Source organism: Cucurbita pepo, chromosome LG05 (assembly GCF_002806865.2).
Source record: "Cucurbita pepo subsp. pepo cultivar mu-cu-16 chromosome LG05, ASM280686v2, whole genome shotgun sequence".
In the NCBI taxonomy this organism is placed as follows: domain Eukaryota; kingdom Viridiplantae; phylum Streptophyta; class Magnoliopsida; order Cucurbitales; family Cucurbitaceae; genus Cucurbita; species Cucurbita pepo.
In genome coordinates, this window is record NC_036642.1 from 4,000,111 (window position 1) to 4,025,309 (window position 25,199).

Here is a 25,199-nt window from a genome sequence, read left to right on the forward strand (position 1 = left end):
ATTTTTCGACGTTAGAAATCTGTGTATGATAATTTTTTCTACTTCAATAGAAATTTTTAAAATTAAAAAAGAGGTATTTTAAATTTTAGAATTTAGTGTAATAAAACATAATTTCAAAATAAAGTTATTATATAACAACGTAAATGTTGGTTTATTTATATGAAAAGGTTAATGACGTAATTAATTATTTTAGTGCAACAATAATGAATTGACATTGAATGAGGCATTAATTTTGAATAATAAAAACTTGAAGAACGTTATGACGTTAGAGCCGTTATTGGTTGTACCAAATACCATTCATTATTTTACCTTATAACCCAAATTTAGAATATGAATTTTAATTAAATTTAAATTAATTATTGCTTATTGATTAAATTAAGCATCAATAGGAAATAATAGATATTCTACAAAAATGGAAATTAAAATTTTTTATATTTATTTACTTTTTACAGTTTTCGTAAAACTTGGATTAATAATAAATATTCTACAAATTTATTTATTTTTTTACAGTTTTTGTAAAACTTAGATTAAAATTATTTATTTTACAAAATCTACCTTACGCTATTAATTACGTCAAATTAAATCAACAATTTACATCCAAACTAGATTTAAAAAAACATTCCAATTTTCAAAAAAATAAATAATAATAATAATAATTAAACGGTTAATTTTCAATTTGTTTTTTAATCTAGTCGTTATTTAACTTAAATATTCAATTCAATGATCTGAAACAGAGATTCATATGACTAGAGAACCTGACCAAACTAAACCATAAATATTAAAGGGTTACAACTATACTCACTTTTAAGATTATTATAAAAATTAAAAATATTTGACGTTTGTAACTGATGTTAGTGCTGCATTGTAACCAAGATTTTAGTTATTACTCTAACTGGTGAACTCTGTTCCAGTTGTTTGGATCACCAACTCAAAATTCTAATTTCTTTAAGATAAAAAAAAAAGAAGAGATATTTGTTTATATAATTAAAAAAGAAAAAAAAAAGGAATTAAATAATGGGTATGGTGTTTGGGACGTTAAAGTGTGTTGAATATGATGCCAACTCACATTAAGTAATATGTAACCATCATCCAGCTCAGTCTTCAACACAACCAACAGTTCCCCCACTTTCCCCTTCCTCCTCCCTTCTTTCCTCCCAGATTTCCCCCATGGCTGACGCTTCCAACAACCCCGAATCGGCGGCGCCACCCTCCAATCCTCCGCCGCAGCCGGCCGAAGAAGAAGCCCCCAAAGACGTCGCCGAGGAGAAAGCTGTAATTCCACCTCCCCCTCCACCCGTCGAAGACAAACCCGACGACTCCAAAGCCCTTGTTCTAGTTGAAAGTAAATAATCAACAAACCCACCTTTTATTTCATGTGTTTTACATAAATCCGTCGTTAATTTTCAGCTCAGAGTTGAATTTAGGGCTTTTTAATCGATTATCTTGCTCTGTTATTCTCTGTGTTCTGTTCTTGTGTTCTTCAGAGGTTTCAGAACCAGATGAACCCAAATCCACTGAGGGCTCTGTAAACAGAGGTTTTAATTACAAAAACCCTTAATTCTTTTCTTAATTATTGTTTGTTTCAATGAAATTTAAGAGTTAATTTAATTGTTCAGATGCTGTTCTAGCAAAAGTTGCAACAGAGAAGAGGTTGTCGCTGATTAAAGCTTGGGAAGAAAGTGAGAAATCAAAGGCTGAAAACAAGTAAGATTGTTTCATTTCCTCACCATTCTCTTCGATTTCGTTTTGAAATTGAAATTCACTGAAACCCCTTTGAGCAGAGCTCACAAGAAGCTGTCCTCTGTTGTGGCATGGGAGAATAGCAGAAAAGCGTCTGTGGAGGCTGAGTTGAAGAAGATTGAGGTACCCATTCCTCTGTTCGGATACCCATTTTGGGTGTCGTTCTTGGGGTTTTGTTAATTGTACGGAAATTTGATTTGCAGGAAAGCTTGGAGAAGAAGAAGGCTGAATACGTTGAGAAAATGAAGAACAGAATTGCTCTGCTTCACAAATCTGCGGAGGAGAAGAGGGCGGTGATCGAAGCTATGCGCGGAGAAGATCTTCTGAAGGCGGAGGAGACGGCGGCGAAGTATCGCGCCACTGGTACTGCACCGAAGAAGCTTTTTGGGTGCTTTTAGAACTGAATGTGTCTGGTCTGATCACTGATTAGTGTTTTGTTGTCTTGAAATGTTCTTATTATTTGGTTGTTCTTGTTGTTTGTGGTTGATTTATTGGTGTGTCTAGTGAAGGGGTTTATTATTATTTTTAATTGTTTGTGAATATGATATTTGGACCAACATTACTTTGAATGTAAATCATTTTAAATGCTTGTTAAGATATTTTATTAGAGAATACTTTTGTTTTCTTTCGTAAATTTCTTCCAGAATCGAATCGTTTAAATCTACAGTAATATTAAGCCTCTTAGGATCTACGGTAATATTAAGCTTCTATTAATGAGAAGGGAATGTACTATTCATCCACGTGAACCGTTAGAAATTGTTTTAATTTTATTATGAATTAAAATAAAACAATATATACGAGAGCAAGAACTCTATATTTATAAAAAATTTAAAAAAATTTAGCGGACAAGACTTATCTAACTATTTTAATTATATTCCTAGCTATAACTCAAACACAAAGTTAAGGGTAGTTTTATTCTCCGAGATTAACTCAACCTAAAAGTCTAAATTATTATTAAAAATAATATAATATAATAGACAATATTAAATTGTAAATAAAATAATAAAAAAATATCATTAAAAATTAAATAAGTAATTACGAGACTTTAGGACATAAATCCCAATAATTAGTTCTTCCCCACCATTTTTTTTTTTTGCTTTTGAATTTCTGGGCTTAGAAAAAAAGAACCTTTCGAGTTGACTCTGAATTTCGTTTGAGAATTGACACAATTCAAGTTGGACCTTATATTCACTCGAGCTTTTGTTTTAAAATGATTCATCAAGCCCATTCAACTATTATGGGTTGGCTCCCAATTTTATTTTGAAATGACCTATCGAGCCTATTGAACTTATTTTTCTGGCTTTAGAAGATCTTCGATAAAAACATTACGAGATTAGCTCATTGAATTTAAAAATAACACATTTATAGGTTATGATTTGCCAACAAATTCTACGAGTTTTGTATTCTTTGCAATTAAGTAATGTTTTGCTTATCAAGAAGGCTTTGTCATGCTCGATCTGAACATGAACGTGTATCCACAGTTGCTCATATAAAAAGAAAATCATTTACCCACTAATTTCAACCAAGGGAAAGTTCAACCGTATAAGCTTCTTAAAACTCATCAAATAAACAAGAATCTTACCTCATACAACGTGTTCGTAAACTAGGTTAAGTCAGATTGAGACATTTTTTAGACTCAATCCAATTGTTCGAATTCTAAATTTTTTTCCACCTAAACAACTTTTTGAACCCAACTCAACCTAACCATAAATTTTGTTGGTTGAATGTCTGAGTTATTTATTCAAAAATTTATTTTTAATAAAAATAAAACTGTTAATTCGTAAGACATCTATTTATTCACTTTTAAATAAGATCTGCAACTCAATTTTAATATATATTTTTAAAAATTAAAAATAAATTTATAAACCAACTCAATCGGGTTGAAATTCTCAAAAAAAAAAAAAAAAAAAAAANATTCTTAAAATTACAAATTAACTCATAAATTGTGTTTATTTTATTAAATGAAACTATATTAATCTTAAATCAATTTTTAAAAATTAATAAAAGATTTTTAAAATCTATCTTGAACATATTAAACGCAACCGATTAAATAAAAAATTAACCGTTGAAATACATTTTAAACACTTTTTAAAGTTTAATAACTATTAAAAACTTAACAATTTATGATCAAAACAAGAAAAAAAATATATTATTATTATTCCTAGAATCACAAAAGTCGTTCCATTAAAATTAATTTTTTTCTCATTAAAAATGAAAATAATTAAATATCCTGCCAGAAATTCTCCCACATCTTTAAAATTTGAAATAGTTGTAAATCTTATTATAATTAAATTGAGGAAATAAATATTTTCCAATAAGTTCATTGTATATCTAATATATAAATTATTACATCTATTAATTAGATATATTTTTGTTAAATTATTGTTAATTCAATTTTCAAAACTTGCATTATTTTATTTATTATTATTATTTAAATAATCAAGTATTAAGTCCAGACAGAATGGACTTTTTTCCATGAAACGACAAATTAATAAAATAACAATATTTAAATAATTTGGTAAACCAAATTTTGGCACGTGTAATTACAAAATATAAATAATAATAATAAATAAATAAATATTAAAAAAATATACAATACCATGATTTGAGCTTTCGACCTCGAATAAATAATCATCCAATAATTTTACCTCACCAAGTAAAAATTATGAACGGGAGCTCGATTTCCATGAATTTTCTACGAAAATAAATATATAATTTTACGAGAAAATGGTTGAAATAAGAGGTGAATAGGGACGTAGATAGAGAAGGGTTCCCTACCCTTGTCGCTCGCCTCATAAATATCTCTAATTAATAGAAACAACTAAATTTTGGACTAAAAAACCCTTATTTTTTTTTAAAAAAAAAAAATTAATTGGGTCAGAATTATAAACTAATATGCAATTAAATATCGAGAAGAGAAGAATCTCTTTGATAATCTTTAGTTTAGAAAAAAAGAACATTAGGCTTGACATTAATTAATATATGCATCTTAATTTCAAAGTATTATATATATATAAATATAAATAATTGAAGGGCTTTAGATAAGGTATAAAAATAAGTATTTAAATGAGAGGATGGGACAATAATTGTGATCAATAAATTAAAACTTAGGTCTTTTTATAATATGTCAATATCAAAAGTCTTTGATTCCTTGATGAGAACAAAACCCATTATATATATATATATATATATATATATATGTTCATTTGATGCTACCTACCACATGGAATGCATTTCATATTTAAATTAATGTTGAAATTAATTTTTAAACTTATATTAAATGTTTCATTTTAATTAAGGTGATTTAAAATGGTTTTATTTATAAATAAATTGTTATTCTTATTTTATGCATTTATACCAAATTTAAAAGAATTTAAATAATTTTTCAAAATGTGTTTATTATAGTTTTAATTTTAATTTTAAAATTTTTTTTACCCTCTTGGTATATATCTAAACTTTACTCAAATTCATTTATTTTGTATAGTTTTAAAGTTTATATTAAAATAAAAAATAGAAATTTTTAGGTAAAAATAATATTTATGAATTTATTTATTTATTATTTAAATAAATGGGTAAAAGAAAGAATTTGTATTATTAAAACATAAAGTCGCCAAGATGGACGGCTCAAAATCATTGATTTAGTTTGACATTTGGAAGCCCATTAAAATTTTAATCCATAATTATTGGAATTTATTATTTTTATTTTATTTCATTTTATTTTAATGTGAGTTTTGGCTGAGATTTTTGTTAATTAATTGGTAACAGCAATTCCTTTAAATACTAAACCTTCATTGTTCCCAAAGCCCCACCAGATTCAAAATAATGGGACGTGAAACGGCGTCGCATAAGGCAAAGCCGAAGCACAGAAAGGGCTTATGGTCGCCGGAGGAAGACCAGAGGCTCAGAAACTTCATCCTCAACCATGGCCATGCCTGTTGGAGCTCTGTTCCTCTCAAGGCCGGTGAGTCTATTTTTTTTTTTAATTATTATTATTTTTTTGTAATTAAATTTTAAAATTTATATATTACAATAGGACTGGAAAGAAATGGGAAGAGCTGTCGATTGAGATGGATCAATTACCTAAGGCCGGGTCTTAAAAGAGGGACCTTTTCCCAGCAAGAACAGGACACGATTATTTCCCTTCATCATATGCTCGGAAACAAGTAAGAAAATTAATGAACTGGGTTGTCGACGTCGGTCGTTGAGATGATAATTGATGTCTTATTTTTGTGTTTTCGATATCAGATGGTCTCAGATAGCACAACATTTACCGGGAAGAACGGACAACGAAGTGAAAAACTTGTGGCATTCTTACCTGAAGAAGAGAGTGGAAAAACAGGGCTGTTCAGCTCATTCCACAGCTTCAACTACCTCGGACTCAGCAGATTCTTCAATAACAGCTCAGTCCATGGACTCTCCCAAGCCTAAGCTGTTGTTCGCCGAGTGGCTCGCCGGCGCCGGAATTGGGTTTGGTCAGAGCTTCAGCTCCGTCCATGAGGGCACCGGTGATTTAAATGGAACCCATTTGGAGGGTGGGGGCTTGGGATCGGAGATTCAGAATAATGGGTTCATGATGGATTCTCATATGAAGTTTGAGGATCAGATTTGTAATGGGAATTATGATTGTGTTGATCAACTTCTTCACTTTGGGAATGGTTTTATGTAAATATTTGAGCTTCGACATATTTTAATCCAAGTAAATATTGGTTTAACCCTTTTTCGATCCATCGGGTTCGTTACTCAAGAGTCTGACTTTTTAAAATCTTCGACCGGTTCATTACTCAAGAGTCAACCTTGTCAGTCGATAGATATGATTATAATAGAGCTAGCATAAAACTACTAACCGTTTATCATTTATTTATTTTTCATTTATGCTTTTTAAGAAAATGTATATATATATATGATATCATGTAATTAATAAAAAAAATTGGTAAGATTTTTTAAAAATATGTTATTGAAATTAGTGTGTTTATTATTGAATAGAAAGTAAAAATGGTAATATTTGTATAAATTGGCATATATGTTATTTTAGGTAATATTAATTATTATCCTATCAAAATGTATTTAAACCCTAATTATAAAACTTATAACACAGTTCACAACAAACCCAAAGCCATGTTTTTTAAAGTACTTTTTGGTACTATCTGTAGCTTCACCAATAGTTTTCACCTCTTTTTTTGGTACTCTTTTTGTAACGATGAGCGTTACATCAGTCAATTACAGCTAAGTTATGCTCGTTTTGGTAATCTCTCCAGGAATTTAATGGTGGCTACAATGGCAATGGAATTTTGGTAATCAACTTATTGTAAGATGTTTATTGAACAAAAATAGAGAATAAATCAAGTCTTTACCACACCTATAATATCATCATCATCATCCTACATATAACTCGATTTGATTTATCTGTGAAACGAGATTACTGAAACACGAGTACACGTACATTGTTCTCTTCTCGTATATCGGTTGGTACGGGGCATCTGTGGTATGCAAAATCTTATTCAACATTGGCAGCAGCAGGGGTTTCTTCAGCTTTATTAGCTCGAGATTCCGAGGGGCGTTCTTCTTCAGCAGGTTTGCTAACTTCAGCATCGCCGCCTTCGGCAACTGGCTTCTTGACTGTCCCAACTTTGACGTATTTGCTCATGAATTTGTATTCCCAGTCCTGCAAGGCATCGAGTTCGAACGGACCAAGACCAGAGATATCCCCAGTCAGATCTTTCTCTTCAAAAGACATTTTTGCAAGAGCTCTGCTTGCATCCTTTCCAGCAAAAAGGGCATAGGGTCCCCCAGGTCCATAGAACATCCTAAAAGAAAAAATGGGTTAGAAGATAAATTGAAACAATGAAACAGAATGATTGAGAGAAATACAGAAAATGAAAGCGAACTATACAAATGCAGTACTCCAAGACGCTGCAACGAATCGGATAATCACTTCTACAGCCTCGGCGTAGTAAATCGTACATAAGAAGAAAGAAACCACCATGGAAACAGATAGCCACCGAATATCCATGAAACAAGGGCCTGTTTTTATTAAGCTTTTGGAAAAGCAACTTTCTGCTTTTTAGCACATTGTGTTCTGTTTAACTTATTCTCTCTTTGAAATCATGAGCATGTATAAACATTCCCCAACAAATGAAAGGAGAATTGGCCTCTGGCCCTTTACAAACACACCCAGAATTGCCCTTAAACTGTAATTGAATGGCAAAAGCAACAGTCGAAAACAAATATTTTCAAAGCTAGATACATAGAAGATTACAGCTATAAGAAGGAAAACAGAAACAGCAAAGTTCAAATTCAGAAGAAGAACATGTTCAAACTCATCAATCTACTAGGAGAGGTTTTCTGCACCACCATAATAGTGATAGAAAGTTTGGATTGAAGAACAGAAACAACAAAAATAAGAAGTTTCCTAGTTGGTTTTCAGAACTATGATCTGACAAGCATAGAACACTATAAAAGATAAAGAGCCTAAGCAGTTCAGTACGAGAATTCACAAAATCTATCGAAACCAAATCGACCACCAAGAAAGAAGCACAAAGTGTACAAAAACTATCAATATTCTTATTTCACAGTAATTTGCATCAAATGGACAATGGAGAACAGCAAGGAAAAGAAAACGAATTGGAAATAGCCTAAAAATCTTCGATAGCGGTTCAATACAGCAGGATCAAATTGCAGAAAACAGTAGAAATTTGTACGAAAGTATAGCTGTATTGGGAAAAACCAAAGCATCAGACTAATTAAACCTAAAACCTGCTGACCTACAACTCATTCCACATACCATCACAGAATTCAACAAACACGTTGACTCAAGAACAAACTGAAACCGAATCAAAACTAATCACGATTATCCAAACACTAATTACTCAAAACAGAGAAAAAAAATTTGAAAAAAATTTGAAAAAAAAAAAACCTCAACAGACCTGCTCTGAGAAACATCATAGATCTGACCCTTGATAGCCATAAGCAGAGGCTTCTCAGAATCGGAGCCATCGTATTGCTTCAACTCCTCCTCGGAAATCTCACCGAGTTGGACAGGCGGAGGGAGAGGCTGGAGCTGCTCCCCCAAGTCCCTAGTGTGGGTTCTGTTGTCGGAGGGAGCGAAGAAACTGGAAATGAGATAGTAAAAGGCAAGGCCAAGAGCGACGGCAGTGAAGAAGGTCGACGGAGATAGGCCTGTGTATGCTACGATTGCCTCCTTCAACGTCTCCCAGACTTGCAGAGCCATGGCGGAGAGATAGAGGAGAACGAGAGAGAGTGAGGAGGATGAGAGAGGAAAAGGGAAGCCGCTTTAATCCAAGTGATTAATCATTCTCCCTGCATCTTAATTAGTAATTAGTTACTTATAATTATATAATTTAAACTCATTAGTAATTGTAATTATATCAATTAAATTTATTTATCATTAACTCACAGTTAAATATTCAAAAGATACCTCCTATTTAAGACAAAAATACTTGTTTGAAATTCGAGTCACTCCATAATAAGATTGGCCAGCTTCGGTGGAAACTACCAAGCTGGAGTACAGTAAAAGTAGAGGGAATTTCTGGTGGAGCGGTGAAATGCGTAGAAATCGGAAAGAACACCAACGACGAAAGCACTCTGCTGGGCCGACACTGACACTGAGAGACGAAAGCTAGGGGAGCGAATGGGATTAGATACCCCAGTAGTCCTAGCCGTAAACGATGGATACTAGGCGCTGTGCGTATCGACCCGTGNACCCAGTAGTCCTAGCCATAAACGATGGATACTAGGCGCTGTGCGTATCGACCCGTTGCGTTAAATATCCTGCCTAGGGAGTAAAGGATTATAAACTACATATAACTGCAAACAAACTTAAATTTATAATTTAGATCTCTTTACTAAATTATAATTTTAGTATATTTAGTCTATTGAAAAAAAAAAAAAATCAATTTTTAAAATTTTAAAGTTTTTTTTTTTTTTTTAAACAAAAATCTGACATTTATATTATGAATGGAAATTTAGATTTTTTTTAATTAGAATTATTAAATATAAAATTTAGAGTTAAAAAGAAATTATTAAATACGAAATTGAAAGTTGAAGTAATTTAAGGATAAAGTGTAAGCTTAGAGATTGAAGAGACGCGAGATGTTGTGTAGTGATTGAAAATTGGGTAAGGTCGAGTCAGGATGATCGAGAAATTTCATAGAGAGCAAATGCAAATTCTTCATTCCTTCTTCTCCTGAACCAATTCCTACTCGGCCTGCGCAAAAATTAGAATCCACATACCCTTTCTAATTCCTGCGATCGAGCAAGTTTTCGCTGTGCATAATCGTTGAGGGCGCTGTCATGTTTTTTGAGATACTCTGTGGTTTCATAGCGTTTAGATTGCTCAGACGATTCTTTGGTCAAAGGGATGAATTGGAGATCGAGACCTCTGATTCTAATGCCCTATTCGCCGTTGCTTCGAGGTATATTCTCATCAAAGCATTTCTGATTTGCTCAGGAACAAGGTTGTGATCTAATGCTGATTTTTGTGTTTTTAATTTTAATTTTGGCAGATTAGAAAAGATTTATAGTGGAAAGATTTTTGTGGGACTTCGAATTCCAGATGCTGACACTGGCTTGCGACAGAGTATTGATATGGTGCTTGTAACCAAAGGGTAGATTTCTCACTTATCAAATCTGTTATCTTTTAACGATGTTGATCGAGAATTTGAGATTTGGACAATTTCTTAGTTCGCTCTCATAATTTACAGAGAGTGAGGTTATGAATATGTATACACCGCAATGCTACTTCAGCTAAAAGAATGATGCACGTAGAGAAGTAATTTGTAACTGACTCTAGAACAGGGAGGGAGACTAATGAGGGTGACGAGAGGGGAGATGAATGAGAGAGCATGAGGGGCAAGAACATTACTCAATTCTTTGTTTTTTTTTTTGGGAGAAAATCAATTTTTCGTCTAAACGTGGCATGATCTATTAATTATAGGGATACTAAGTGTAATACTAATTTGAGTGGAAAACTAGAACAGTGGCGGCTACCATTGCACTTATCACATTTGGTATTCTTCTTTGCACCTGTTCATTTTTCTTAAAATGCTAAGAACAGTATATTAGATGTCAACTCGCTTAGAAACATATTGCATGATGTTTGTTAATTATGGCCTTTTCTTTTTGCCATCATTGCTTATGCTTTCAATGATGTAAATTCATACAGGGAAGCAGTGGTGGTATTGGTAAAAAATATTTCAGGTTTTGTTTCTGTGAGTGCTGATGGCAGCTGGATCTGTGAAGGCGACGGTAGACAAAAGTCAGAGATTCTGCCTGATCCGGTAAGTTTCTTTCATTTAGCCAAAGCTTATCGCTCATCTTAACATTTCTCTTTGTGGGCTAGTTGACTTTATGCTTCCATCTACAATTTTTTTAATCTATTTGGAGAGATCCTTTTGTTCAATTACACCTTGAAGATGAGATTTGTTCTTGGAGTTGGTAATGTTTTGTTAGATTCCACATCAGTTGGAGAGGGGAATGAATCATTTTTTATAAGGGTGTGGAAACCTTTCCCTAATAGACGCGTTTTAAAACTGTGATGCTGACGACGATACGTAACAAGCTAAAGCAGACAATATCTACTAGCAGTGGGCATGAACTATTACATGTTTATACCATTAGAGTTAGATTACAGAAATACTATTAAGATACTAAAGATCCTTAGTTAATAGATAAAGAGTGTTAAAAGAGTTTTTTTTTTTAGCGTTAATAGAGTTATTTTATTTCGAACCTTACTGATTTTTTTACCAAGAAGTTTGCCGTTTGAGAAGGTAAGACTTTACCTTCCTTTTTTTTTCTTTCTAAAAATTGAGTGGGTATGAGGGGATATCAGGTTTTTCTACTACCCCATATTTCTTTATTGTAGTAAACCGTCCAAAGCTTTTGAGCTTGTGGTGCTGGAAATAATCAAATAAGCCTAGGAACAAGTCGTGTGCAAGTGTACATTTTGAAGGGGAAAAAAAGGTGAATTCTCTAGATGCTATAAGAGCTCGTCTTTTGAAATTTTGGTTGGACAGAAATACTTCCCTTTTCTGTGAATGATTTTGGAGAGAACAACTGTGTTACTTTTTAATGGAGCTCTCTTTCTAACCAATTTTGTAACTATTCCTTTTTAGTTGTTTGTCCTTTTTGTATCTTTGATTACTAGTGGAAGCTTCTTCTTATGAATCTCCGATAGTTTCCAAATTAAAAAAAAAAAAAAAAAAAAAANNAAAAAAAAAAAAAAAAAAAAGAGAGAGAAAAAAGAAAAGAAAATAGATACAGAAATGGATATTTATATCGTATGTTTAATTTTAAATACAGGTGGCTGAGACACGAAGATGGGCCTCAATTCTAGAGTCATACCTTGAGCGGAGAGGAGTTGCACTGCCAGAAGGATATTTGTCGTGGAAAGTTTTGCTTCCCAACCCAAAATTCCGGTATGTAATGGATAATCACTATTTTTTCGCTTCTGATGTTGGACTTGGTTCCTTACTGAAGAAGGTAGTCCGATAATCTTGAAATATCGCAACACATTGTCTCTGTTACTTTCTATTAGCCATACTTTGGATGAGGCACGCAAAAGTATTTCTTCAAGTTCAAGCTGTGAACTTAACATTTTACTAATTCAAAAGTGGATATATAATAGTTAACTTGAAGCCAGATAAATATTCCAATTTGTGAAAAACTGGTAGATTATACATGTCATATGATATCTACATCACTAAGGTTCACAATGTCAATGTCAATGTAAATATTGAGGTCTTAATTTATGGAAACATTAATATTAATTGACATGTTGGTGCAATAACACCTTTCAAACAAACTTAGAGAACAAAACTCTCCCAAGTTAGAGTAGAGGATGGAAACAGGATTCTGTCAACGCCCTCCTCTTCAATATTACGAAAATGTTTATTGGTGGTTTAGTTCAGTTTCAAGAACGATCTTTATAAACTCTCCTCAATCTCTGTTGCAATACTCTTCAAGATTTCCGTTGATATAAAGGGAAGTATTCAAGTAAGCTCTTTATATGAGCTTATAACAATCTTCCTTACAGAAACTAGAAGTTCATCTCAGGACTTTCAAAACGCTTTGGTGAGAGAATTAAATTTAGACTTAGTGAAGTCTTATAACGGATCAATTCCCTTTGACACCTTAACCTATGGAGAATTGATATGCCTCATTGTCACTCGTCTAATTTAAATATTACTGAATTTCTCTCTATTGTGAACTTGATATCACATTGAGTTCTCACTATTAATGGAACATAGGAAAGATATGAAGCAATCTTTGATTTTTGTATCATGACATCCACTGCACCACTCAACAATTTCCTGAAAGTTGCTTGTTATTAAGTGCAGAACAGTCCATTCAAACTATTTTCCTTCTGAAGTCATCACATATGATCAGTGGATGCAGTTGAAACCAGAACCAAAAAGCATGTTCTCTGGTTGGATAAAGAGTGCTTTGCGTGGAGGGAAAAAAGAGATACAGGAATCGAAGGATGAGAAGCTAAATTTTGTCCTCAACACTGCACCCATGTGGGATAGGTTTGTACGCATACTTCTAATGCACTGCTTATTGCATGAACTGTCACCTTACTTTTTCCATCTATTTGTTCATGTTGATTCTACCAATCATTAGATGCATAAGTTTTAATTTTTTGAGAAGAAAGAATATCGTAAACAATTATCGAAATATTTATTATGTTTTGTGTGAAGCGGGAAGGTCCCTTATGAATTCCTTAACAAACTTTGGAAATCTTAACATAGATTTTTTTTTCTAACAAGACTAGAGGGAACTTGCGATTGGACTATGGCTAAGCTGTTGCCATAAGAAATGTGCTGATATGTTTTTTTCCCTCTTTATCTACACTAGCTTCTTAAAGCATGTATAACATGTTATACGTTATAATTTAAAAGTTGGATGTCAATTACTATATATGTTCATCAGTAAATTAGTTATATTTAGTGATTTACAGAACGAACACGTCTGCACTCTATATGACTACAGTTTTGTCATAAGAAGTTGAAACATAATTGTAATGTGAAAAATATACTGGTTATTATTTACATATAGTAAAAATATATACAAGGGGATTAAGTTGCTTGAAAGTACTAGTTTGCGCACATAATGATCTGTACATTTTACTCTGCAATCTCTGCCTTTTCTGCCCCTTCAGGTTGGAATTAAAAGGAAATAACCTTGTTCTGGGAGAATTCCTGGAGTTCAAAGGGAAGAAAGAAGATATGCAGACCTTGAGAGAGATCAAAAGATCAAAAGTTAGTTGCATAGTCATCCAGAAGATGAGAACGATCGTATTTGGTAATATTCAAATTCATTACAGGCTTCATGCATATACCACACAATATGAATATGCTTTACACGTGTTAGTAGTGAGCATCTTGAAATCGGTCAATAAAGATAAATTCATGATCTTAAGGCTGTCTGTGGATCTTATATTTAAAGTTATTTTGTTTTTGGCCTAATATAGGAAAATAAATTGAATGATAAAGGCTGAAACATCAAAACATACATGTCTCTTTTTATGGTAATAAATTCTACATATTGAGAATTTTTTTTGGGTTATATTTCTTGACAAAACGCTCAAGAACTTTAACGTTCAAAAGAACTATACGGGGTGTAATCAAGTTTAAAAACAGGAGATGATACATCTCCCCTGTCAAGGAACTACTGCATCCTATTCTATCTTTAAAGGAAGATGGGGAGATGCAAAGAGTCACGTAATGACAATATAGCTTGGGGAGAAGTTTCAAAATACAAGCTGTATACTCTACAAAGTCCCAAAAAGTAACAGAGATATCTATACTTCTCACCAAAGATTCTGTTGTTTCTTTCTAAGATTCTAACTTCAAAGAACGAAGAATAGATCTTTAAGTTATCTTCCAAAAATTCCAGTCTTCCCTTACAACCACCAACTTGAGAGAATTTCTCGAGGAAAAATGGTAGTCCCTTTCAACCACCAATTAAGACCTTGGAGAGTTCGATGAAGTTTTGGATGGATCATTCCATGAACTAGTAGTTCCTCATATTTGCACTTTAAATTCATCAAATTTCTTCCTTTCTTCATATTTTCTTTTTGTAAATGCAGGTCCTTCAAGACTTCGTGTTTTATACTCTACTCGGAATTATCAAAATGAGGGGACCTCTGCTTCCGAGTGGAAGGAAATAACAATAGGATCCAATACAATGGTAGTATTTCAGATGGAATATTCTTCTAAAGTTCGAAAAATCAAGATCTCTTCAATTGTATCTCTATCACTAAGTGCCTGAAGATGTCTGGTCAGTGTTATTATTTTTAATTTTGATCATAACACTATTGAGACTTACTGAGTTGAGAAGAAGAGCGTTTTTTATACTTTCTTTTTGTTTATATATATATATATATATATTTGGTCTCTCTTCCTTCTTCGATGTGTTTATATCATATATCGTCGAGGCTACCTACGTATATGTCTTTGAAAAAGTGTATACATACGATTTATTTATATTTGGGCCATTTGTGCTCTTAATATCTATGCTGCCTTCCTTCTCTTATGAATTTAGGAGTTTGATTGAAGGTCTTTCTCCTAAAGTCTTGAAAAAATATTAGTTTCACTAGGTGAGGAAATTTTCCTAGTTGAATTTGAATAGATATTTCTATAGCTTCATTTTTTAGAGTCTTGCTTGAACTTTGCTTTGCATGCTTTATTAGTTCGTCGGTGAACATCTTTAGTGTCACGTTTGTTGGTTCATGAATTTTGTAAAATTTTTGAATGTTCAATTGTATTGGTTAGTTTGTACGTATGTTATATGGGAAGGAATGGGAAGGAATAGCTTTTTAATGTAATTTTAAGGTATTAATTTCTTCAATTATCTCTTTTCGACTTATTTTGCACCCCAAAAAAGATAGATGTATGCAAATTATCTGGTAGCTTAAGCTCCAAAGGCATCGTATACACTATTTAACTAAATGTATAGACCGAAGCCTAAAATCAAATGAGTCCCGAGATGTAGGGACGAAAATCATAGTTTAACCTTAAAAAGATATATAGGAAAAAAGAAACAATATACACATTTACTAACATGTGAGGCTTACAAGCACATCTCCATACATCTTCACTTTCATATATATGTATTTTCTTTGATGAGAGAACTCAATAAAGAAAACGAGCTTAAAGAACAAGTTGTACAGTTCAGATATCAGACTGAATGCAAGAAAATGAATATGCAATCTCCCATGGCACCTTGAACCCTTGAACGATCTCCATGGAGTCTTGAGCCCTTAATAAAGAAAATGAGCTTAAAGATCAAGTTGCACGATACAGTCTAGGCGTGTGATGAACCGATATCAGACTGAAAGCAAGAAAACGAATCTGCAAGTTCCATGGCATCTTGAACGCTTAAACGAGTTCCTTGTTGCCCGACGACTCTGGCTGCGATTTTGGCTGCAAATGTTCCCATTTGTTTCAAATCCGAGACTCCGTGCATGATACCATACAATATACCAGACGCATATGCATCTCCAGCACCACAAGTATCGAGAGGTACGCATGGATAGGGTGGGATATATACTGCTTCTCCTTTAACACCTAAGTAAGAACCTCGGTGCCCATCCGTGACCGAGACGAGGGGAACGAAATGACTAAGATATCTTACCGCTGATATAGAGCTTTCCTTGGAGTCAAAATGACATAAAGCTCCAGCTTCTTCATGGTTTGTGAAAACAATATCAGCATAGTTCCCCACAATTTCCCTGATAATAAAATTGAAAAGATATTTTAAATAACGACTCGCTTAATCCGGAAGAGAAGTAAATCGAACGAATGAACGAAAAAACATCTTAGCGTGAAAAAGAAACAATGCACAACAATTCGAATGCAGTTCTAGTTGTCACGGTAGAGTCTAGTGGAGTTCCCTTTTGAAGATTTTCATTTTTTTCAATGAAAGCTTTGTTCTTTATCAAAGTAAATAAAACAAAATCGAAAACGGGCAGAGAAGACAATTACCAAAAATCGTCGAAATGTCTTTCAATGCAAGAGACATCTGAACCCGTGACTGCAACTAGAGCACCGCTTCGATGTGCTTCCTCACATGCTTTTTGAATCGTTTTGATCGTATCAGGAAATTCAAATAAATACCCTTCAACTACAAGTACATTTGTCTTGCTAATTACACTAGCTAACGCTGGACCATAATTCACAATGGAAGATGTACCCTGAGATATCAAATAGCAAATCCAGAAGAATCCCTTCAAGTTAGTCCAATTCGATAAACGAACCAACCAGCTATGACCATCGAGAACCGAAAGGGCCATCTAAAACTGATTGTGAAATTACCACTTCAGATACTCACATATGAATATGGAAAAAACCGTTTAAATAAACGTTTACCTGATACGCAAGCATTGTTCGCTGAGCATCAGGGGTAGTAAGAACAATGACTGTTCCTGTTGTCCCATCCTTGACAGGAGGAGAAAGATAATGAACATTTGCACGTCTTAGTTTCGTCCTATGAAACAAATTAAAGCATGAAAATCGTTATGAGCACTATTCAATTCGAGAACAAACGGGGAAGCGAAAATAGCTAGCTCAAACTTCAACTGTTCTCTACAACTTTGTTCAATTATCCCTAAAAAGTGATATCTAGAAAGGGAAGAACACCATGTCATGCTGAAAGAAAATGCTTCTAAATTGAACTACCAAATTTTTTCATTAATTTTGTAACAACCCAAGGTCACTGTTAGCCATTAGCAGATATTGTCCGTTTTAGCCCGTTATGTATCTCTGTCAGCCTCACGGTTCTAAAACGTGTCTGATAGGGAGAGATTTCCACACCCTTATAAAAATTGCTTCTGTGATGTCCCACATTGGTTGGGGAGGAGAACGAAACACCCTTTATGAGGGAGTGGAAACCTTCCCCTAGCAGACGTGTTTTAAAGCCTCGAGGGGAAGCCCAAAAGGGAAAGCCCAAAGAGGACAATATCTGCTACAGTGGGCCTAGGTCGTTACAAATGGTATCAGAGCCAGACACCAGACGATGTGTCAGCCTTCTCACTCTTCCCCGAAGAGGGTAGACTCGAGGCAGTGTGCCAGTAAGGATGCTGGCCCCAAAAGGGTGGATTTGGTGGTGGTCCCACATCGATTGTAGAAAGGAACGAGTGTCAGCAAGGACATTGGCCCCAAAGGAGGGTGGATTGTGATGTCCCACATTGGTTGGGGAGGAGAACAAAACACCCTTTATAAGGGTGTGGAAACCTTCTCCTAGTAAACGCGTTTTAAAGCCTTTCGGGAAAGCCCGAAAGGGAAAGCCCAAAGAGGACAATATCTGCTAGCGGTGGATCTAGGCGGTTACAATGACACTCCAAGAAAATGGATCCATCAACGTGGTGCCTATGAGCTTATCACGCAACTTCTTTGTACTTTAGTTTCATGTCGTCCAACGAATTTAAATCGAGAATGCAAAAAAACAAAATATAAAGTGAAACTAGAGCCTAGCCTGACCTGTAGAAGCTGCCCAATGGATCACTCCCTACACTACCAGTCATGGCTACATTGAAAGTAGGGCCTTTCATGGGTCTAATACCCAGCCTTGCCAAGGCCACAAGGCTGTTGGAAAGAGACCCTCCAGCAGCCGCCTTATAGCTGTGGCCATCCATCGCCCGCAACACTCTGCCTCTTTCCTCATGATTTACAAGCTTCCTTGTACCCTTCTCTAGTCCCAGCTTCTTCAGAAACTCATCGTCCACCATACCAGAGAAATCTACCTAAATAAGGTTGCCACACCAATGAAGAACACAAGAATTAGCACAAATCATCATTGCAAATTACATCAAATAAGAAACTGAAGTTGCTCCTATGGAACATTATGATCTATAAATATTAGTGGCGCAGCATGTTACAAGGATTTGTTTCTTATGCTTGAGCTACTGCTCGCGACTCCACTGGGGAATATCAGCCTCGAACCTATGGTTTTTGGCTTCTCACTTGACTTGAAAATGAACCAACGTTCTTGTTTCCTTCGTTCAAAATCGAATATGTAGAAATTTCGGGTTCACCTGTTTGAAATAAGCACCCACCACCTAACTACACCTAAGCATTTCATCTTGCATATAGTCCCGAAATAGGAAAACCCGGTGGGAAGTACTGGTTGCTACTGGCCAGGGAGCCGAGTCATACCATCCCAAAAACCCACCATCAGCTGTCAAGTACTCCTCTTAGGAGGTTATACCAAAGTGGGAGTGTAAAGTACCATTTGACCAGTCCTACGTCCCAGGGATGAAGGGCTGGGAGGTATATTTTACAACCCCATTGCTTAACTTGTCCAACTTTAGCCTAAATTCAATCATGTAGTGGTCGTCACCTGAGCAAGGCTATGAGATAGGTGATTTTCTTTTTTAACATCATTCCATTCCGTAAGAAAGTTTCCCTTGAACCGTCTTGACCTCTACCAAATCAAAACTACTAAACCTTACATAAACAATGTGTTCATTACTATTGCTCTAACTACAACAGCTCAATACCACTCAAACCAGCCAGATATCCAACAAGAGAGAATCAAACACTAAACTCGCAATAATTTAAATCTCAATACAGAAATTTCCTCAAGAAACAGAATGAACAACAGGAAAATTACCATAGCTTGTCCAAGCCCCAAGACATCCCATCGATCAGGCAAACCATTTATCTCATTAGATTCTTCAATTCCGACCACAAATTCTTCATCGGAGACGTTGCCCTCATCCTCCTCCTCCTCCTCCTCTTCTTCCTCGCTCCCGCTACAAAACTCCCTTGTCCCGTCGCCGCTAAAAACACGACAGGAAGACAAACCGGTGAAAGAATCGAAGGCTCCGGCCATGGAAGAGAATCTGAAGCAGGCGCCAACTGTGCATGGGTGAATGAAAGTGGAAGAGGAAGAAGGGAGATATGAAGAAGAGGAAAAATGAAGTGAATGAAGAGGAGTCAAGTTAGGATAAGAGAGAGGCTGAGAAGAAGAGGGCAAGTGAAATTGAGGAAGAGAAGAAATGGGAAAATAGAGAGACATCGCAGCGAATGGGATTTGGAGCGAGTGGTGGTGAATCGGTGCATCAAAGAAACGCAAAAATGGCGGAATTCAGCAGAGCCACCCACCGACCCATTCCCCCATCTGTAGGGAAACGGATAATAAGTTTATAAACCTACTTCCCCTCCAAATGGATGAATGTTAATTCATGTTTCCACTTCATCCGTTCAAATCCCATTACCCATTTCTTCTTGTTTTTCTTCCGAGAATTTTGGAGAATGTTCTTACGCAAATCTTTTGACGCAAATCTTTTGAAAAATCTATAATTTGATCCCCAATTTAAGATTTCTCTACAACATGTATTTGCTATTCAAGATTAATTTAATATTTAATTTTACATTTTAAATTTATTTTCTTTTAATTAATTAAAAATAAATCATTTTTAATTATCAAATATCTTTATTTCTTAAAAAATTCTATTGGATGAGATGGAATTTTTTTTAAGGTAAAAAGCAAAAGATAACGCCTTTATTTCTACGACCAAAAATGCCCAAATTTGTGTTGACCAAAGTGTTGACCAATACTTTGGTCAGCATTCTCGATCACGTGATAAATTGTGGTTTGACGACTAAGTGCTTGAGTTGTAAAAAGATAGATATAATTGAACTCGAACCTAATTCTTTTTGGATGGATTTCTTATTAAGATAATGATTATGTAATTACAAAGTAAAGCAAATTTTAATCAAAGAATTAAGTAGAAGCAGGAGGACATTGATGGATGAGATGGAGAGACATGGTGCACTGGAAGAGGGATCTCTCCAGATTTTCCATATCTTCAACCTGCGTTACTGAAAGTGAAGTAATGGTGTAAAGAATCAGCCAATCCAACTCAAATAACTCAGCAAAACAACATATTTACAGGAAATCATCTTAAGTCTACAAAATTAACAGCATTACACATGCTTGAAAATTGTACAAAGGCGGAGATCTCATTTTGGCTGGAGAGAGGAACAAAACATTCTTTAAGGGTGTGGAGGTTTCCCTAATAAACACGTTTTAAAACCGTGAGGAGAACGACAATACATAACAGGTGAGTTTGGGTTGTTACAAATGGTATCAGAGTCAGACACCAGACGGTGTGCGAGTGAGGACGTTGGGCTCCAAGGTGTGGATTGTGAGATCCCACATTGGTTACAGAGGGGAACAAAACATTCCTTATAAAGGGTGTGGAAACCGACGTTGGGCTCCAAGGGGTGGGTTGTGAGATCCCACGTTGGTTAGAGAGGGGAACAAAACATTCCTTATAAGAGTGTGGAAACCTCTCTCTAGTAGATGCGTTCTAAAGCAGTGAGGCTAGCAGTGATACGTAACAAGTCAAAAAGTGATATGTAACATGTCAAAAAGTGATATGTAACCTGTCAAAACGGACAATATTTACTTACAATGGGAGCACTTGAGCAGGCAAAATTCAAGGCAAGAAGAAACAAAAAGCTTCATTTAAACAGACACCAAAAATGTAATATTGAGCCAAAAAGTTAAGAGTTCATCCAAGAAAATGGACCATAGCAATCAATGAATCAAGGACCAAAAAAAAAAATTAAGGTTAAACATCAAAGATTTTGACCTCTCCAGTATACAAATGCAACAGCCAAGTAGCATCGTTAGGAAACTTGGTCACATACTTCTCCAGGAAAGTCTTTTCTGTAGGATGTAAGATGCTAGCGATGCTCAATTTTTTCTTTAATAAACCTTTTGAATACAGACTTTGGACAACAGAACACCTTGGTATTATCCTCTTCTCCAAACTAAAGACCATCACAGTGGGTTTTGTAGCAATATCCACAGCCATCAAACCCATTTTGTGCACAAAAAAGTCCATGTTCTTGAAGATCTTCTCTTCAGAAACACTCAAACATGGTGGAAACTTCTTAAAAGCTAAGAGGGTCTGATCCTTTGACCAACCATACTTACTGTAAGCTTTAAATTTTCTTTCCCAGGTGAGAGAACTCATCCCGGAGAGCACTCTAATGGCCTCAACAAACACAACTTTTGAAGGGTCGAATCCCATATCCCTAACTTGGTTAACAATGCTGCGGAATTTGGAATGCCTACGGAATGCTGAATCAGGAACATTCGAAACCAAAGATGAAATCAAAACATCAGAAACTCCAGAAGTTCGTAACAATTCAATGTTGGGTGCAATTTTGTCTGGAAAAACCTGACGAAATGCCCTTGGTGAACGCTTCAAACATTTGATGACCTTTTCATCTACAACAAGCACAGATTTAAGGTAGTTGTAACAGGGAATTAAATGGTTTTTCACGCTACTCCCCAAAAGAAACGGGCATGAATATACAATCTGAACACAGTCTGACTTGGAGAGCCCAATGGAATGCAGAAATTCAAATTTGGGCAAAAGAGTTCTATCAGAGTTAAAAAACAGCAATCTCGGGAATTGCTTAACAATTTTCGAAATCTGAGATTTGGTGAATCCTTGAGTTCGGAGAAGCGAAAGAACTATATCAGGGTTTTTCGGAGTTTTGAACTTTACCTTGGAAGCCACATCCAGAGCAGTCTGTAATGGCATTCCGCATGAATTGACGAGGTATGAGACTGTGAAAGAATGTATACACTCATCTTTCAAAGATCCAAACGATGCATTACTGGGAAGAACTGAGAAGAATTTGAAGCTTAATAAGGCGTCCCAATGAAACCCTAGATTGCCGAAGAAAGAGGTGGTGACTGCAACCCTCCTGCCAGAACTTAAGACTTTAAGCCCTGAAATTCGGAACATTTTAGGATACTCAATGCAATGCCATGGACTGTTGCCGATTATCGCTCAACATCATGGATTGGCCGACCAAATTACTAAGCTAAGGTGCTACGACGAAGCGGGAGACCGCTAGGGTTTCCCCATGGAGAGTGTTTGTGAAATTTAATTAAAAGGGGTTTTGAAAGTCTATTCTATATTCTTTTTATACGGTTCTAAGCTAAGTACGGTTTACTTTGATTCATTTATTTAGGTTAAAATCAGTGACAAACACCTCGTTCTTTAAAGTTTTTAAATCGAATAAACTAAGTTTTTTCGGTTTCAATTAAAAACCTATCAGATATCGTTTGCTTTTGCCTGTTATGTATAGACATTAGCCCCACAGTTTAAAACACGTTCATTCTTCTTTCTAATCAATATAGGATCTCAAAATCCACGAGAGCCCAGCATCCTCATTGACACACTGCCCCGTGTTTGGTTTTGATACTGTTTGTAACAGCCCACCGCTAGCAGACATTATCTGTTTTGGCTCGTTACGGATCCCTGCCTCATAGTTGTAAAATGCATTCATTCCCCTCTCCAACCAATGTGGGACCTCTAATCCACCACCTGGGGCCTCAGTGTCACAATCGCATTTTTAATGGTAGCGGACTTGCGATTGTGCGGCACTCACTTTCCAACGACAAGTGAGCTAAGCCAATTTGTTCTTGCGTCGCCTACGGCTAAGCGACGTATGCTCGAGCCTTTGGCCTCGGTCTTAAGAGAAGGTTTTAGAAAGCGAGGGCAGAGAGAGATTTTCGAAAAAGAGATTTTTGAAAAAGACGTTATATAAGCAAGCAAGAGAGAAATAACAACGGCTTACAGTATATAACCTTGGGTAGGGAGAAATTGACAACTAGTCGTATCCCCCTATAGTACATTCTGAGGCATTTCATGTCTGACAGGCCTAGACATGATATTTCTGAAACGTCATACTTCCTAGAAATACAAAAGTAAAACACGACATAAAGGGTTGGGCTTGTCATGGGCATGCGGCCATGGACAACATGCCTTGGACGAGCATGACCGTGACACTCAGCATCCTCGCTGGCACACTACCATGTGTCTACTTTTGATATCATCTATAACAGCCCATCGTTCACAGATATTGTCTGCTTTGACCCGTTACGTATCGTCATCAACCTCACAGTTTTAAAACAAGTCTACCAAGGAAATGTTTCCACACTCTAATAAAGAATGTTTCGTTTCTCTCTCCAACCAACGTGTGATTTCGCAAAACCAAACCAATCAATTAGAATTGGTCATAGTGAGGTTTTAGCTAGCCAGGTGAGACTAGTCAAGGATACGACTCAATTTTACATCATGTATCATTATTCGTCATATTTTCCTCCGTCGTGCTGCCTCACTTATTAGGCATATGAATACCAACGTTGGTTTACAAAATCGGCTCGAACTCCATAACACAAATTCTCAAATAAACAACTTCATTTAAAATAAACATAGGAAACATAAAAGACATGGACAACATGAGCTATGAGATTTTATGTCTCATAATTAATGTTTTCTAGCTGCAATCATAAACTGAATGTAATGTTCACTAAAAATTGAAATTTGTTTAAAAGAAAAAAATAGTTCCCGGCAACAGCACAAAAAGCTCTTGATGATGCAGGCTGCTGTTTGTGAAGTAAAAAGGTGAAGAAAGATAAGCTGGAACATGAACAAATTTTTTGTTCTTAATTAGTGTTCAATGGACTGTCTTGCATTTCCATTTGATACAGGTGATATGCCTTGTTCAATGCACTGCCCACAAAACAAACAACCAAATCTTCAAAATGATATCAGATATAGTCAATGATACTCATACAACAGAGAAGAACATCCTGGCATGGTCGTTGCAATGAAGGATTGAAAACATAGATCCTATGGAATCTATTAACACAGTCCTTACATGATTACATATTATCGTTATGTTATAGGCCAAAGGATTTTTCTTCTGTGAGATCCCATGTCGGTTGGAGAGGGAAACGAAATATTCCTTATGAGGGTGTGAAAACCTCTCTCTAACAGACGCGTTTTAAGACCGTGAAGCTGACAGCGATATGTAATGGGCTAAAGCGGACAATATTTGCTGGTGGTGTGGTTGGGCGGCTACAAATGGTATTGGAGCTAGATACCGGGCGGTGTGCCAACGAGGACGCTGGCCCCCGAGGGGGTGGATTGTGAGATCCCACTTCAGTTGGAGAGGGGAATGAAACATTTCTTATAAGAATATGGAAACCTCTCTCTAACAGACGCGTTTTAAAACCATGAAGCTGATGACGATACGTAATAGGCTAAAACAGACAAATATCCATTGGAGGTGTGTTTGGGCTATTACAAATGGTATTAGAGCCAGACAGCGGGTGGTGTGCTAGCAAGGACGCTGGGTCCCTAAGGGGGGTGGATTGTGAGATCCTACATTGGTTGGAGAGGGGANTTGGCCTCGGTCTTAAGAGAAGGTTTTAGAAAGCGAGGGCAGAGAGAGATTTTCGAAAAAGAGATTTTTGAAAAAGACGTTATATAAGCAAGCAAGAGAGAAATAACAACGGCTTACAGTATATAACCTTGGGTAGGGAGAAATTGACAACTAGTCGTATCCCCCTATAGTACATTCTGAGGCATTTCATGTCTGACAGGCCTAGACATGATATTTCTG

General features: G+C 35.5%; 6 protein-coding genes across 7 annotated transcripts; 3 read left to right on the forward strand and 3 right to left on the reverse strand.

Moving 5' to 3' along the window:
- The first annotated feature begins 1,057 nt into the window (after nucleotides 1–1,057).
- Nucleotides 1,058–2,339, forward strand: LOC111794541 (remorin-like). The gene is made up of 5 exons (XM_023676573.1): nucleotides 1,058–1,342; nucleotides 1,485–1,535; nucleotides 1,617–1,704; nucleotides 1,782–1,863; nucleotides 1,944–2,339. Exons 1-5 carry the CDS (start codon nucleotides 1,168–1,170, stop codon nucleotides 2,136–2,138), a joined length of 591 nt encoding a protein of 196 aa, XP_023532341.1. The 5' UTR covers nucleotides 1,058–1,167; the 3' UTR covers nucleotides 2,139–2,339.
- A 3,223-nt stretch (nucleotides 2,340–5,562) lies between these two features.
- On the forward strand, nucleotides 5,563–6,467 carry LOC111796117 (transcription factor LAF1-like). Its single transcript, XM_023678808.1, has 3 exons — nucleotides 5,563–5,701; nucleotides 5,774–5,903; nucleotides 5,986–6,467. Exons 1-3 carry the CDS (start codon nucleotides 5,563–5,565, stop codon nucleotides 6,404–6,406), a joined length of 690 nt encoding a protein of 229 aa, XP_023534576.1. The 3' UTR covers nucleotides 6,407–6,467.
- A 548-nt stretch (nucleotides 6,468–7,015) lies between these two features.
- On the reverse strand, nucleotides 7,016–9,055 carry LOC111796116 (membrane steroid-binding protein 2-like). Its single transcript, XM_023678807.1, has 2 exons — nucleotides 8,664–9,055; nucleotides 7,016–7,544 (listed from the first exon to the last, which is right to left on the reverse strand). The coding sequence occupies exons 1-2, from the start codon at nucleotides 8,966–8,968 to the stop codon at nucleotides 7,235–7,237; spliced, it is 615 nt and encodes a 204-aa protein (XP_023534575.1). The 5' UTR covers nucleotides 8,969–9,055; the 3' UTR covers nucleotides 7,016–7,234.
- Nucleotides 9,056–9,809: 754 nt separating this feature from the next.
- Nucleotides 9,810–15,270, forward strand: LOC111796185. The gene is made up of 7 exons (XM_023678929.1): nucleotides 9,810–10,172; nucleotides 10,263–10,364; nucleotides 10,922–11,036; nucleotides 12,058–12,173; nucleotides 13,095–13,283; nucleotides 13,916–14,058; nucleotides 14,846–15,270. The coding sequence occupies exons 1-7, from the start codon at nucleotides 10,051–10,053 to the stop codon at nucleotides 15,025–15,027; spliced, it is 969 nt and encodes a 322-aa protein (XP_023534697.1). The 5' UTR covers nucleotides 9,810–10,050; the 3' UTR covers nucleotides 15,028–15,270.
- Nucleotides 15,271–15,765: 495 nt separating this feature from the next.
- LOC111795932 (uncharacterized sugar kinase slr0537-like) lies at nucleotides 15,766–20,021 on the reverse strand. The gene is made up of 5 exons (XM_023678573.1): nucleotides 19,369–20,021; nucleotides 18,237–18,499; nucleotides 17,127–17,244; nucleotides 16,743–16,951; nucleotides 15,766–16,489 (listed from the first exon to the last, which is right to left on the reverse strand). The coding sequence occupies exons 1-5, from the start codon at nucleotides 19,774–19,776 to the stop codon at nucleotides 16,063–16,065; spliced, it is 1,425 nt and encodes a 474-aa protein (XP_023534341.1). The 5' UTR covers nucleotides 19,777–20,021; the 3' UTR covers nucleotides 15,766–16,062.
- A 371-nt stretch (nucleotides 20,022–20,392) lies between these two features.
- Nucleotides 20,393–22,689, reverse strand: LOC111796139. 2 transcript variants are annotated; one of them, XR_002815299.1, is made up of 2 exons: nucleotides 22,286–22,689; nucleotides 20,393–20,582 (listed from the first exon to the last, which is right to left on the reverse strand). XR_002815299.1 is itself a non-coding variant. In XM_023678848.1 (2 exons), the coding sequence occupies exons 1-2, from the start codon at nucleotides 22,326–22,328 to the stop codon at nucleotides 21,338–21,340; spliced, it is 708 nt and encodes a 235-aa protein (XP_023534616.1). In that variant the 5' UTR covers nucleotides 22,329–22,685; the 3' UTR covers nucleotides 21,202–21,337. The 2 variants fall into 2 exon arrangements, 1 of the variants encoding a protein (XP_023534616.1); XM_023678848.1 differs by lacking the exon at nucleotides 20,393–20,582 and adding an exon at nucleotides 21,202–22,002 and having other exon boundaries at nucleotides 22,286–22,685.
- Nucleotides 22,690–25,199: the final 2,510 nt, after the last annotated feature.

Coding starts and splice junctions, on each gene's coding strand:
- LOC111794541 (XM_023676573.1), top strand. CDS start 1,168: ATGGCTGACGCTTCCAACAACCCCGAATCGGCGGCGCCACCCTCCAAT. Junction 1,343..1,484: donor AGCCCTTGTTCTAGTTGAAA/GTAAATAATCAA, acceptor TGTGTTCTTCAG/AGGTTTCAGAACCAGATGAA. Junction 1,705..1,781: donor AAATCAAAGGCTGAAAACAA/GTAAGATTGTTT, acceptor CCCTTTGAGCAG/AGCTCACAAGAAGCTGTCCT.
- LOC111796117 (XM_023678808.1), top strand. CDS start 5,563: ATGGGACGTGAAACGGCGTCGCATAAGGCAAAGCCGAAGCACAGAAAG. Junction 5,702..5,773: donor CTCTGTTCCTCTCAAGGCCG/GTGAGTCTATTT, acceptor ATATTACAATAG/GACTGGAAAGAAATGGGAAG. Junction 5,904..5,985: donor CATCATATGCTCGGAAACAA/GTAAGAAAATTA, acceptor TTTCGATATCAG/ATGGTCTCAGATAGCACAAC.
- LOC111796116 (XM_023678807.1), bottom strand. CDS start 8,968: ATGGCTCTGCAAGTCTGGGAGACGTTGAAGGAGGCAATCGTAGCATAC. Junction 7,545..8,663: donor TATGATGTTTCTCAGAGCAG/GTCTGTTGAGGT, acceptor TTTTTCTTTTAG/GATGTTCTATGGACCTGGGG.
- LOC111796185 (XM_023678929.1), top strand. CDS start 10,051: ATGTTTTTTGAGATACTCTGTGGTTTCATAGCGTTTAGATTGCTCAGA. Junction 13,284..13,915: donor ACTGCACCCATGTGGGATAG/GTTTGTACGCAT, acceptor CTGCCCCTTCAG/GTTGGAATTAAAAGGAAATA. Junction 14,059..14,845: donor GATGAGAACGATCGTATTTG/GTAATATTCAAA, acceptor TTGTAAATGCAG/GTCCTTCAAGACTTCGTGTT.
- LOC111795932 (XM_023678573.1), bottom strand. CDS start 19,776: ATGTCTCTCTATTTTCCCATTTCTTCTCTTCCTCAATTTCACTTGCCC. Junction 18,500..19,368: donor TGGGGCTTGGACAAGCTATG/GTAATTTTCCTG, acceptor AACCTTATTTAG/GTAGATTTCTCTGGTATGGT. Junction 16,490..16,742: donor AGACATTTCGACGATTTTTG/GTAATTGTCTTC, acceptor TTTTATTATCAG/GGAAATTGTGGGGAACTATG.
- LOC111796139 (XM_023678848.1), bottom strand. CDS start 22,328: ATGCGGAATGCCATTACAGACTGCTCTGGATGTGGCTTCCAAG. Junction 22,003..22,285: donor CTCTGGATGTGGCTTCCAAG/GTAAAGTTCAAA, acceptor TGCTTGTTGTAG/ATGAAAAGGTCATCAAATGT.